The sequence below is a fragment of the Spodoptera frugiperda genome, chromosome 2, assembly GCF_023101765.2.
Source record: "Spodoptera frugiperda isolate SF20-4 chromosome 2, AGI-APGP_CSIRO_Sfru_2.0, whole genome shotgun sequence".
NCBI lineage: Eukaryota > Metazoa > Arthropoda > Insecta > Lepidoptera > Noctuidae > Spodoptera > Spodoptera frugiperda.
Genome location: NC_064213.1, coordinates 6671832 through 6685855, shown reverse-complemented (window position 1 = coordinate 6685855; position 14024 = coordinate 6671832). Strand labels below are relative to the sequence as shown.

Sequence of the window (14024 nt, the reverse complement as noted above, 5' to 3'; positions counted from 1 at the left end):
CATAGTTATGTACACATGTCGTCTTTATTACCACAGGACATATTTAAGGTATCCCGTAGCTACAAAATGTATCAGAGAAATTGTAAACATGTATTTTTTAAAAGAGGAACGAATGGAGTTTCTTCTTCGTTCGTCTCCATTCGAAGCTACACTTCGAAACGAGCACCTATGTAGCTTCTCTGACGGACAGACTGAGAGACTATCTGCCGCACCCAGAGACATTTAATGATTACTTAAACTATTCCTTAGTAGCGATTTTGTATCGAAAATTATTGCTAAGGACTGGGTTAAGTAATCATTAAATGACTCTGAGTACGGCGGTATGTTTTATTTTTTTATTTGTTGACATTTCAAAAGTATATATTTTGGTTGAATTGGAATAAATAATTTGACTTCACTTGACTACAGACTTGCTAAAAAAATAAATGTTTTGGAACAATGTTGTCATAATATTATGTTACTTATTTGGCGCAACTTTGTGAGTGGAGGTGGATGGACCGCATTGACCATTCGCTTAGCCATGCTTCCAAGCAAATGTTGGCCAGCCTTACTCCAAGACACCGGCTTCCTTAGATACTTTAACTTATAAGTATTTATTAATTTGAAGTTTGTAGTGTTTTGTAAATTAAATAAAGTGCAGTGTTCAATTGTGTTTGCATTGTACGAGTATTAAGGATACACTTACATTGAGGTGAGTGGTTTAAATTTAATGTTTACCTATATTTTTAAAATGTTATTTAATAAACATTAGTCTTAATTATTTTTAAAAAGGTAGGTGATAATGTAATAAATTAATACTTAGTGAGATGGTGCACCAACTTTTTAAAGAACTGCAAAAAATAAGGAGGTTCGGATTTTGAATGTTCTTTTTTTTTGACATTTATAATTTATCAGGACGATTGTAAAATCTAAGGGTAGGTTTTATTTTTTTCAATTAGATAGATACCTACTTATCATATACATACCTACTTAATCAAGCATTTTTGTGACTGCAAATATTTTGATTCTTACGTAATCATTATAAATAGTTTTTTAATGTTATTGTTTTTGTAGAATTTTAATTAATTTCTTAATGAATGAATGATCACGGTAACGTAACAGAACTCATCAATGAACTTCAGTCCATTGATAAGAGGCATGTTTCTTTTTGTTGGTTTAATAAAAAAAAGGATACTTATCAAATATTTTTTTCAAACCATGCATGTTTAATTTATTTAGGACAATTATTTGTTATGAGAACTCTATATAATTGCCGTATATTAAACGGTAAACGTTTTATTTGTCACAGACGCACTCAAGTTCAAATCGAACTTAAAACCCATTGCTCAACAGCAACGCCTAAACAGCACTTGACTAAAAAGGCAGAAATAATCATCTTCATAAGAATATAAATAGACTGTTTAAATATTGTGGTCTTCGATATTTTAAGGTAACCTTTAACTTAAGAGAAATATAAGTGCAAATTAATGTAAGCAAGCAATAAGCATACTTTATTGGCCTATGTAGCAACCTAATGAATGAAATGAATCATGCATTTTTTGCAAATTACTTATATGCAATAAATATTCATCTAGGCGTGTTAGGAAATAATCTATTTAAATGAGCAGAGCAAAAAGCAAAATTTTGCCTCGAATTGCTTAATATTGTAACACGCAAGTCAAACTGACGATGTAATAATAATGATAGAAAATTGGATTTGTATGATGTACTTAACTCTATTCAATGTTTACGTGTTTTAAGAAGACAGTCGCACATCAAGCTATACCATTGTTTCTCTAATACATTTTGAACTTTAACAAAACACGATAAAGTTGAAAACAGTTTATAGATGGTTAGTTTAGGGTGTTTTGACTCTGAGAGGTGTTCTCGAACATTCACCAAGTATTGGATTGTCGGATGGACCGCTTCGAAAGTATGTTATGTTTTGATACATCGACCTTGACGTCATTGTCCGAGAGCACGTGTGTATTGCTAACCGTAGATTGCTCTTACGATTACTTGTAACAGTAGTTTATTAGTGTCAAGTGCAAATGTTGCAGGTGCTCGGAAAATTACTGTGTGGTGTTTGATTGACGCACCCACTCCGTTGCATTGTGGTTACCATTAGGTACATTTTGGAAGTATACCAGGAGTGATGGATATCACGGCCTCACAGAAAACCGACGTGAAACAAAGCTTGCGTTGTGTTCCGTTGTGTGAGTGGGGTTATCGGAGGCCGATTCCCCAATAACCTTTAAATTCCTAATCCTAACCCTCAAAAGGCCGGCAATGCATTTGTAACGTCTCTAGTTTCGGGTGTCTATAGGCGGCGAATAGATTACCGGCTTATACCATAAAAAAGTATACTTATACAAAGCTACGTCATACCTTAAACCTTAAGATAAAGACAAAGTGGAATCCATTTGCGACCACCTTTGCTCATCCTGCAGTTGCCGGAAGACTCAACTTGATAGTGATCGGACAACAGCACCCTCTGATAAACAAATCTTTTTAAGTTCGAAAATCTCATGTTATCAACTTCAGATCTCCTGTACTAAGTTTTGATAGTTCCTGTAAATAAAGAAGACGCTTAACGCTTGCTTGATCAGTGTAATGAAGCATATATCTTCTCGGCACTTGATATCTCTTCGATCGTATCAGATTAATAGTTATTGAATCTGATCTTGAGGGGTCATACTAGAGTTAACTTGTATTTACGCACTTTCTACAATATCTTACACCGTTAGCCGGTTTTGTCGAAGTTAAGTGTTGAGAAATAAAAGACCTTTAACGTAATTTCTTCCAAACAATTTGAGCCCATTTAGGAAGAGTAATAAATACAAACAAAAGGTTTTGACCTTCCGTTTTCTACTGCTAATGAATGAAACCTTTCGGAATCTTTTGAGTCAAGTGAAGCAATAGTGTCGTTCACCTCAATTTTCTAAGTAATGGGAAAACCTATAGGTTTTCTGTAAGAGTGTGTGTAACTTTGCCAGGTTATAGGAGTTATAATGTCCCTCATAGGTACTATACCAATCTGCCCTGCAATAACATAACTATTCTTCTTTTTTGAAGAAATGTAACTACTCTCTGTTCTTTTACTTCTCCTCTAATAATGTATATCATTCATGTCCCTGGGACGCGCCGGTTCAGTGTTCCGTGTTGTCATGGTTGTATCTACTGTAGATCCTGGCTTACAGGAGTTGCAGCGGTATTGGAGGTTGTGGCGGGCTTATCCCATTAAAAATATTCTGTGTTACCTATTTATAAAAAAGCTTCACAGCTTGATAGAATGTAAGATGTTTGTACAAGTATTTTATATATTTATTTTCAACATTTTCAACGTTCAAGAAATCAGACATATAATTAATTAATTACGAAAAAAGACAGTCTGGGAGTATACAAAAATAGGTAGGAAGGTAGTTCTTAACATAATTTAACTATGAAGATGACTTTATCTTTCAACTTAGACAATAACATTTCCTACCAGTTGCAAGCATTACTTAACATCTGTTAAAAAAATGCAAGTCATCATGACTTTTTTATTTCTTTATCTCACTTCATGCTTATGTAAGCTTCCTCTTAAATACTTTATCCTTGACTTTATTTCGTCTTTAAATAATAATTGTGTTTAATGTAACGTGTGTTATCATCATTAGTATCGTTTTTTGAGTTTTTTTTTTTATTATTTATCGTGTTACTGCAGAAAACATTTTGTTCATACTGTACCCATGTTTAAAATGTCGAAGTGAATATTTAACATATTCATATATAATACCTATCCTTTATCACATTAAACGCCTTGGTGGTCACCGATGACCAATGTAAGCGGAGGATTTGCCTTCAATAGTTTTCTACTGGCAGTCAAAGACTTAATCAACCTTGCAGATTCACAATGTCCTTAGTAAATGTCTATCTATTTTGTATTTTGTAGTATAAGTATTTTGACCTCAAACAGTCACAATATATCAAAACGGTCCTCTTCTCCTCTAATAAAGCAGCTTTTGAATCTTGACCCTCGCTGTAGAGTTTTGGGTACACTACCAACGAAAATCATGATAATTATTTTGGTGCTTGATCTAAAATAACTTTTCTTTTACAGAACTGGTAAACAATGAAGTCTCTAGTCCTGCTACTGACGACATGCTCGTGTCTAGTGTCGAGTATTCCGCCTCCACACCCTGATGTCCTGGCGGTGCGGCAGGAGGAAGACCGTCTCCATCCAATACTGAAGAGTCCAGCGCTACGGAACCCGCACTTACAGCAAGTCTTGCCTCTAACCAGCCTCTTACATAAAGGAGAGAAACTCGTGAGTGCTTTCATTTCACTATTTATATAGGTATATCCTATTTCCTATATCAACCTTTAAACTTGATTTTGCCATACATAGTTGGTACGGTATGTGCATAGTACGGGTCCCAGCTGTTCCGGGTTGTCTCATATAAATTATATTTATCAAATCAAATTTATTAACATTTTTGCACAAGGCCCACTAAAATCAGTATCCCAGATTCTCAAAATACAGCCCAATATAACGATGATTTTAAACATTGTTTCCCCATTCTAAAGTAAATTAGATTCAATTTCGTTCTACATAGTTTTGAATTGTTTATCAAAACCGGTTCGGACACCATTAAATATTCGTATTTGTTCAAGGTTTACGCACGCGACGCTCATGATGTGCCACGGAAGGAGATCTACAAGATCCTCACACACGCGGGTCTGATTCCTCGGAAGAGGTTCCCATCACCATCAGAATACAGCCATGGCCATAGGTTCAACCATATTCCCATCTCCTTTCCTGAAAAATGGAGTGAAGCGGAGTTTTCCTCGGCATTCGATCAAGAAATCTTGCAATTCTTGTAGATAAAATATGCGTCAGTTAACCTAAAGTGATGTATCTCATGTGATTATTTTTGTGCATGTATTTTGTTTTGTGTTATGATCTTCGTGCCTACCGATGATTTAGTTATTATTAATTGATTTTTTAAATTAAATTAGACTAAACCAAATTATATTAAAAGTTCTATACTTGGTTGTTGTGTATGTTAAAAATTATATTATTGGATGAAAAACATTTCCATGTCTCGCCATTTTATTGTAGGTTAAATAAGTATGAGGGCCTATTAGGGTTCCAAAGTGGGGTAAACGCGAACGCGGGGTAAACCCGAACCCAATAGTTTTAATATGTTAGAAAGATATAGCCGTATATCACTCGCCGGTAACTCAGAGATCACGCCACCACCAGCGCCAGACAATGACACGGGAGACGCGGACGCACGTACTTTTCAAGGTATGTCAATTTTAATATTTTCAATGTTTTCGATGTAAGTTTTTGATAAATTGAACTTGGTGTAGCTTTATTTCTATTGAGAATAGTTATTTAACCTTTACATAGTGGGAAACTTACATACTAACCATTCAAATGACAGTGACGCATTTGATAAAAGTTTTATAATCTAAAATATATTTTCCATTTTATTTTTTTCGACCCGGTGGGGTAAAGGCGAACGCTGCATGTGGGGTAATCTCGAACGTTCGGCATTACTCCTCTCTCCTTTTTTTGTTAGTTCCCTGTTCATATTTTATTTCCAACTAGCCATTGGCAAATAGGGTATAGTGTTTTCCAGTCTATGTTGATTTCTTTGTGGCACTAAATTATGTTGTCGAGTTCGATTTTGATAATGCTAAACATCAAATAAATTGTTTCGATGCCCCGTAATTATAAAAGAAAAACTGAAACTAAATACAGTTTAGAGGATCTCAAAAAGGTTATAGTCGATGTTCAAACCAAGAAACTCAGCATTGGCAGAGCAGCAAATACTTGTGTTCCAAAAACTACAATTTACCTTAGTAATGTTAGTACGCGATTACCCCACTTGGTGTTCGGCTTTACCCGACATCAGTTGGGTAAAACCGAACACTAAGGGTTTTGTTTTTCGGTCATTTTGTTATATTTTATTAAAAAAAATAATGATGTTGATTAGTAATACGTTAGCTAGATAAGTAAAGTTTATAATTTAATAATTAAAGAAACTCTGTGATTTGATTCCACTGTTTTATTTATATTTTCCCTTAGGTGTTCGTGTTTCCCCCACTTTCCCCTATATTAGTTCCAATGTATCCTATCTATGCAATATCAATACAAAGACTTAGATTAAGATAGAGATAAGCATGTAAATAAAATCAGCTTTAGCCTAACTTTAAGTTGATGTTTGTGAATTTTTGATTATTTGTCTGTGTGGTTTGTTTCTAGTGTGAACGACCATTGTTGATAATAAACAAAACAATTACGAACACAAGGTTTTTTATTCGAAATGGTTGAATTGACCTTGGACGCTAGTTGCGCTGTATAATCATGTCATTTCATAATAATTCAAACTATGCAATTAATTATTAATCTTTCAAAGCACTTTCACAAGGTGAACTATTATGTTTAATTTTAATATCTACCACAGCAGTAGTCGCGTTTGAGCTCCATTAACGGATTGCAAAATAATGTTATAGTTCCCCAAATGTCGAAATCAAAGATTTCAATATGTAAAGAGCTGATCAAAGATTATTGCGCGAACTGTACTTTTGCTGGGGTGCATTACATTGCTGATGAATCGAAACATGTTTCCGAAAGGTGAGATAGTATAGAACGATATTTTCTTTATTTTCGTTTCACTTCCTACAGTAAGGTGAAAATATCACATAGGATAGCAATTGTAATAGTAAGTAACATTCAAGGAAATAAGTTCGCATTATACCAAAAAAAATGGAATATACACTCACACATACATAGCACTGTATACAGACACCTAGACCAGAAGACAGGAGCTACCATTATAACTTCATTTTTATTTGAAAGGTTTATGAACCAGCAACTGCAGCCAAAACCATTTAAAAGTAAGAATTCTACGAATGTGGAATATCTTTGCGAAAATTCACGAGTTTTTTAAACAGTAGCTACTAAAATCCTCAACAGATTACTATGGGCGGTGCTGGTAATTCTATCGTGGTACGGTTCAACTCTCCTCATCGTCTCGTCCTGGAATGCCTTCGTGGAAAGCCCCATCAGTTTCGGCGTGGAGACCACTTATACCAAATGGGAAACCAAGATGCCAGCAGTAGCTATTTGCGAATCAATTTGGATGGATAGTGTTTTCGATGCTGCTGATGCGTGAGTCACTTAACATATACATACTATTACCATTTTTTACCGTCGATGGGGTAGACAGAACTGTACTTTTCATAAGTAATTTTATGAACCAGACTTTTGAGGGGAAAAACATGATAAAACATCCAATGACTTCTCTCGCTTTGGTGAGGCGAAAGGAAGTGTCGGACCCTTACTGACTAAAAACCATCCCGTTGTTACTATTGCTCTTCGAGCCCAAGAGCCGCTAATTAGTCCGTAGCTCCAGGCTGAGCCAAAAAACAACAAGCAACTTTCAAAAAATAAAATAGCTATTAATAATCCACTACCTAGATTGGTCGGCTGCCTTACTGTTATTTTCTTTCAACAGGATTTGGCCGCCTCTGCATCTATTGGACTTAGAGGATGCTCTCAAAGAAATAGCTTACTTCCGTGGCGTGTCCTATGTTCTCATTAGCACGTGCTATACGAACCCAGACCCTGACCCTTTGTGCCCTACATCTAACTACTCCTACTACGCAAAACTCATACGTAGTAACTGTGACAGACTCCTGAAGAACTGCTCCTACAATAATAAGGAGTTTCCATGCTGTGACTACTTTCAGCCCATAGAAACTGACATAGGGCCCTGTTTCATATTGAATTCTATACAAACCAAGTAAGTTCAAATGAAAAATAATATGTTTCGGATTTTTTTACACAAAGAGTATATCAACATGGTCTTTTACTAAATGTTCTGATTTAGGAATCCTCGTCCCTACCCGATGGTGAAAAGTTTGCAGAATTTAAAGGGAGTTATAAAATTTGACGCGCATTTTCCCGTAATGGTATGTTTTTGCTCACTATAAGCCTCGTATCCAAAGGGCAATAATTGATGCACAACATGTGATTGATGCTTGAACAACATGGCACAAGGCACATCATAGCGCAATGGTAGTGGTGTAGTGGTTGATAGAGATGTTCAGCAACAATGTGCCAAATGGATACGAGTCTTCATTGTCTTTAAAATTGGGTGTATTTTTGGATTTAACTTATCATCACTTAATATGCTAGATGTACACGCTAGGAGAGGATGAAGTTCCAACGATAACCACACTACACTCCTCTACTTTCAATATGCTGACCGGTTACAGCTATCGGTAAGAAGAATTAAGTTTTATTTCTTAGTTTTGTGAAGATCTAGATCTAAAAGAAATTTAAAACTTTAGAGATAGTTTACATGATGTTACCAATAAAGACTTTGTACATATAATATACAAGTAAAAACATGGTACCTACTTACCGTTGCTAAAGCATACCAACCCGAGAAAGTATCATTATAGAATTCGATGAACTATGCATAAAATTGAATGTAAGCAGTTTTAGACAGACAAACTTTAAGCCTTAAGCAGCAGCCGTCTTCCGACTAATAATGGTGCTGAAACTAAACAGACATAAGTAAGATAGGGCAAGTGACCCGGTTGTGGCCACCGACCCCTTTGTGGCCACTTGGGCCTTCAAATATTTATAACTAAGGCATGGACAAATAAATTACTCTGTGATGTACAGTATTTAAAATATTGAATATTGGAGACACTGATACCGTTGGCAGCTTTGATGTGTCAAACTTCACTTCGATGCAACAAGTCATTCTTTTTAGTTGAGGGTGAAATTGTTAAGATCTTAACAAAAAGGCTAAGGCGAGCGGGTGAGGATTTGGTTTTTATTTTTTTAATCTTTGCTTATTGTTTGGATGTTTATGTTAATACTACATGAAGAATATATTGTCTAAGTGGAACTAAAGTTATTTTGTCGCCATGTGTTTCTGAAGTGGGATTATTAGAAGGTGGCCACTAATGGAGCCAAAATTATGAATTTCTCCATCTTTGGCCACACGGCTGGCCAAAACTTTTGTACATAAACGCCCCACTTCTAGTCATTTATCGTAATTTATTTATTATTTTTCCTTGGCTTTACATATCAACAAATACATATTTTTCATTTTCAGAGATGCAATAAATTGCGATCACACAAAGGGAGGTCTGTTTACTTTGCAGCTTTTACCAACGTCATATAAATGTTGATCTCTTTATTTGTAAGTTAAATTCAAGTAAAGTAATAATATTTCATATTTTCCAGACTAAATGAAAACCATTGTTTCTAAAATGTCAAATTTAATTAATAAATTTTGATTACTTTTATTGTATTTTTTGATGGCCAGAACTGGCACACGACCGTGGCCAGAAATGACACGAATCTGGCCAAAAATGGCACAAACTCCCTTTTTTTTTCTTTTTTATACAGTTATTTTTCTATTGGACGTTCTTTAAAAAAAGGGTTTTCTTAGGCAAGATTAATACATGTTAAATGACTTTTTACAAGAAATATGTTCGTGATAACAAAAACTATAAGTTAAGAAAGCCTCAAAGTTGACAAAATTCTTAAAGTGGCCACAACCGGGTCACTTACGATATTATTTGGATCTCGAAGACAAAATCTAATAGGTATCTACAGTTAATTCTTCTTTAACAAATCTTTTTGCAGTCGTATGCTAACAGTACGGAACATAGAGAATGACCCGTTGATTACTGAAACGACTCCGGAGCAGCGAGCCTGTCGCTTCCACCATGAAAACGAGGGTGGGCTGTACCCTCACTACTCCTACAGTGCTTGTACGGTACTCTGCCGTAAGAATGCTCAGCTCGAGACCTGCCATTGTAATGACCACTTCATGCTTGGCACTAGTAAGTAATCTATAGGTGTGGGATAGCCGTACTTCGTCACGAATGGGCCGGTTCAACCAGTGTTGTACAAAGGCCTCACAGATAACGGACGTGAAACAATCCTTCCTTGTGTGCATGAGGTTACTCGAGGCTCAATCACCACCCTTTCTAATCTTCCCAATCCCCAATTCCCCACAACCCTTAAAATTCCTAACCCCCAAAAGGCCGGCAACGTATTTGTAACGCCACTAGCTGGTGCTTACCATCAGGTGATCCATCTGTTATACCTTAAAAAATCTTTGATTAATAGAAGACAGCATCAGTCTTTAGATTAGTATAAGTCCTTTTAAGGAAAATTAAATTTTCATAACATTGGGCTGGACGCTTTGAACAAATACTTTACCGCAATCCGAACTTGCCAATCCGCATTAAGCAAGCGTGGTGATAAATGCTCAAACCTTCTCCATGTAAGAGACCTTTAGTCACCAGTGGCCACTTATAGCTGTTGATGTGATGTGAACTTGCCAATGTCTCATTTATAGTTCAACATCCCAGGGTGTGACCGTGTGACATTACGAGAATAGGTAGGTTCAAAAGCATATGTATATCGATCATTGAGGCCTTTCACACTTTTACTGTATTACTAGCCTGCCATTAACCTAGCACTCATGTTCATTTATTCACGAAAGTTTACCCTAAGTTAGTACCACTACCATAGCTTAAGACAAAGGTCATCGACATTCAGAGAACATTGACCAATACTCTGCGGGTGAACTATAAATTAATAAATATGAACCACATATTACTGACGGAATATAATCCAAATATGATACGTTTAGTGAAGCGAGAGGATCCAGTTTGTTATATAACTGAGCGCAATATATTGCTTCGTAAAAGTAAAGCAATAGTTCCACTTGTCCATAAAGATCCATGTCAAAGTTTTTGTTGCCTTTTACTATTGAAAGTGGAGTACACAATTATAATTACTTAACTCCTGGTCGGAACGTAGATCTATGGGAAAAGGGAAACTCTATGTGTTTTCTATTGTGTCTCATGTACCAGTAGACAAGATGTTAACCACAGTGTAACTATTCGTACTGTGGTTTTAAACAAACCCAAGAGATGTTCTACTGTTTTTTTTTTGTAATAGATTGTCACTCTTCATCTTAACCAAACCATGCAAGCCTATTCTATAGATAATTATGTATATCGTTTATATAAAGTTCATATTGTAGGTTCATAACCTATCCTGCCATCGAAAGTCTAAACAGACAAATGGCATTTAAACGCTAGTCGAATGAGAGAATACGAAAGTAAAAGTATTGGGCTTGACATAATTGGGTGAACGTCTCAATAAAACAGTAATAATCTGCAGACGTAAGTACCTATAGTACTAGTAACATGATCAAAGAAATAATCTTAATAATTTATTTATTTTTCAGCTGAAAAAACACAATGCAATTTAACAGGAATGGCATGTTTAAACAAATTGCAAAATCATTTGACTATATTGAAGCCGGCTTGGGCGAAACGTCCTGGACTCTCGTGCAACTGCCTACCTTCTTGTGACGAAACTGAGATTACAGTCATCAAAGACGTCACTACCTCGTGAGATTATTGATTTTTCCTAACTATATAGGGTGGCTGAATTTAATTGTGGTGAAAATAAAACTAGCCTGTATACAAAGAAAGTTTATTTTGTAAAGTTGTTTGCAATCACGTGTTTAAATATCAATATACCAGTCACCCTATATAACTTATATGATCCCTCTAGATTTATTATTAAATACGTAGATAGGTAACTAAAGAAATGAAAGTGCTGTAATGTGTAAATTGAAAAAATGCACTTCAAGTCAAACAGGTGCTATTACTTTTTTGATTTAAGAATTTGTACATAAAATACTTTTGTTTATTTTAGCAAAAGTTTTTCACAGTGTAATAACATTACAAAGAGTACCTACCCTTTGTCATGTAAATTCATCTAAGGTAACCTAACCAAATAAGGCCTACCTTATTTTTATTACCGCCTAGCTCGTAGGTTTAAAATGACAATGGGCTGATAATTTCAAAATCTTATATTTATTTATTAAACTTTGTAATAATGGAATCAAAATGGCTTTAGAAACAAAATTTATAATTTTATAAACACAAATAACTAAAGTGTCACTTTGGCCTTATTGGGAACCCTATGTCTTAATAAGGCCTCAATAAAAACTAGTAAGTATTCAACTTCTTAATTATAACAAAACTTTGTCAATGCTTATAATAAATGTAATGAGATCTTATTAATTAATTTTTGTCATTATACATCAGGCTAAACGAGTTTCTCATCATGTAATACCCAAGTAACATCTTTGAAGTACACCCCGGCACCCCAGCATCAGTCAAACGAATGAGAATAACTTCTTGTTCTGTAGCCAATTTAGCGACCGACCTAGCTTTCGTGTAGTGGAAACCACTCTTTAGATGATGCGTACTTCTTTGGATGTTATATCTGGCTGCAGCAGCCTACCGGGTAAAACAGGGTGTATAAAATTCGAAGGGTGAATAGATACTATGAATAATTTCCCGATATCCATTCACCCCTTTTCTGTATCTATTCACCCCGTTTACCCCTTTCTACCATTTTAACAGCGTTTTCCATCTTTTGCAAAATCCATTGGCTTTCTTTTTGACAGAAGCTGGTGATCCGTTTTCTTTGAAATTACTGAAAAACAACTATGCCGTAATAAGGCCTACACGTTTTTTTTGTAGGCTTTATTAGGGCATGGCACATAGGTAAACAAAACAACGATTATATGAAATACACCGATATTATAGCTATTTCACTAATGTGAGGAGATGGCTAAATGTATAATTGTCATACAGACAAAACACGGCACGTCGTATACTGATAAATATAAAAATACTAACAGTTTACGTTACTCGAATTTTATAAAAACTAAAGTGCGCTCCACGTCGTGATTGTTTTCGTCTGTAGGTTCCAACATAATCGCGGCACGGGTTGCTTGCTGTGCTCAAATTAGTTAAGTAATGTGCATGCACACTTCAACAAACTTTGGCGACCATTTGACATCGGGAAGAGGGAAATTTTCAAAATAGGCTTTATTGGGGCATAGGCCTTATTTGGTTAGGGTACTATACTATTAAACCATTAAATAAAGCTACAGCTTCCTAGTTAGCTACTAGCACGTCGAACCAGTCATTTCATAAGAAAAATAATATCACATTCCGTCTATTTATATAACAAAGTCTATTATTAAAGCAGGTTAGCTTTAAAAGGAATGGTTATTCCTTCCGCACCCTTTTATACAACTATTTGCACAGTGGCGCCCTCTCTGTTTTAATTCGTTATCGCCCATTAATGTTTCAGGGTGAAAGGTAAAGCTAACAAAAAGAAGGCGCACATGGAAATTGTTCTCGCCTATTTGCCAACTGAAAGATTCAAGAGGAACGTTGTTAGAAGTCGACTTGATTTAGTCGGTAATTTCCTAAATTATATTCAAGCATTTGAACTTAACTTCTAAGTTTACTTATACATCTGAAGTTCTGTCGGATTACCTTTGTCATGAAGATTATACTTGCTTATCCAACAACCAACAATACCTACAATATGTTTTTATCGAATAAGGGGCATACGACCCGACGGGTCACCTGATGGTAAGCGACCAGCGCCGCCCATGGATATCCGCAACACCAGAGGAGTCACAGGTACCTTGCCGGCCTTTGAAAAGGAATACCCTCTTTTCTTGAAAGTCGTATCGGTTCGAAAATAGTGCCGACGACAGTTCATGCCACATTGCTGATGAGATCTAAATAAATGAATTGAATAAAAAAGATTAGAGTCTACAGAACTATTTAGCTAAGTATAAGAAATCAACTACCTATATAGTTTTAACAACTTGCTAAAAATTTTTCAGTATCGGTTGGAGGAACAACAGGCCTATTCGTTGGAGCGAGCTTATTAAGCTTCGTCGAGCTATTTTTCTTCTTCACCGTCCGTTTCATCAATAATATTCTGATGCAAAGGAAGAAAGACAATGAACCTATAACCACTAAGGACCCGTCATTTCTGCTAGAACTTCCTGGACCACCTGAAATTGAAGGGATAGGGCCTCAGAGAGCACAAGAAGCATACACTACTAGCGGTGTCCCTAAATTTTCTGATAAATTCTATAAACATACAATCAAATTTAAATAAC

The 14024-nt window shown here is 35.6% G+C and overlaps 2 protein-coding genes across 2 annotated transcripts; both read left to right on the top strand.

The window, feature by feature from the left end:
* The first annotated feature begins 508 nt into the window (after positions 1–508).
* On the top strand, positions 509–5623 carry LOC118269238 (uncharacterized). Its single transcript, XM_035584245.2, has 3 exons — positions 509–691; positions 4082–4288; positions 4636–5623. The coding sequence occupies exons 2-3, from the start codon at positions 4094–4096 to the stop codon at positions 4843–4845; spliced, it is 405 nt and encodes a 134-aa protein (XP_035440138.2). The 5' UTR covers positions 509–691; positions 4082–4093; the 3' UTR covers positions 4846–5623.
* Positions 5624–6494: 871 nt separating this feature from the next.
* LOC118269375 (uncharacterized) lies at positions 6495–14024 on the top strand. Its single transcript, XM_050699515.1, has 7 exons — positions 6495–6607; positions 6950–7144; positions 7491–7778; positions 9644–9843; positions 11265–11430; positions 13196–13305; positions 13743–14024. Exons 1-7 carry the CDS (start codon positions 6495–6497, stop codon positions 14021–14023), a joined length of 1353 nt encoding a protein of 450 aa, XP_050555472.1. The 3' UTR covers position 14024.

What these genes read in the sequence shown, in the direction of transcription:
- LOC118269238 (XM_035584245.2), top strand. Translation starts at nt 4,094, where the DNA reads ATGAAGTCTCTAGTCCTGCTACTGACGACATGCTCGTGTCTAGTGTCG. An exon ending in TACATAAAGGAGAGAAACTC is followed by an intron (nt 4,289 to 4,635) that starts GTGAGTGCTTTC and finishes TATTTGTTCAAG; the next exon opens with GTTTACGCACGCGACGCTCA.
- LOC118269375 (XM_050699515.1), top strand. Translation starts at nt 6,495, where the DNA reads ATGTCGAAATCAAAGATTTCAATATGTAAAGAGCTGATCAAAGATTAT. An exon ending in GTTTTCGATGCTGCTGATGC is followed by an intron (nt 7,145 to 7,490) that starts GTGAGTCACTTA and finishes TTCTTTCAACAG; the next exon opens with GATTTGGCCGCCTCTGCATC. An exon ending in CCACTTCATGCTTGGCACTA is followed by an intron (nt 9,844 to 11,264) that starts GTAAGTAATCTA and finishes TTTATTTTTCAG; the next exon opens with CTGAAAAAACACAATGCAAT.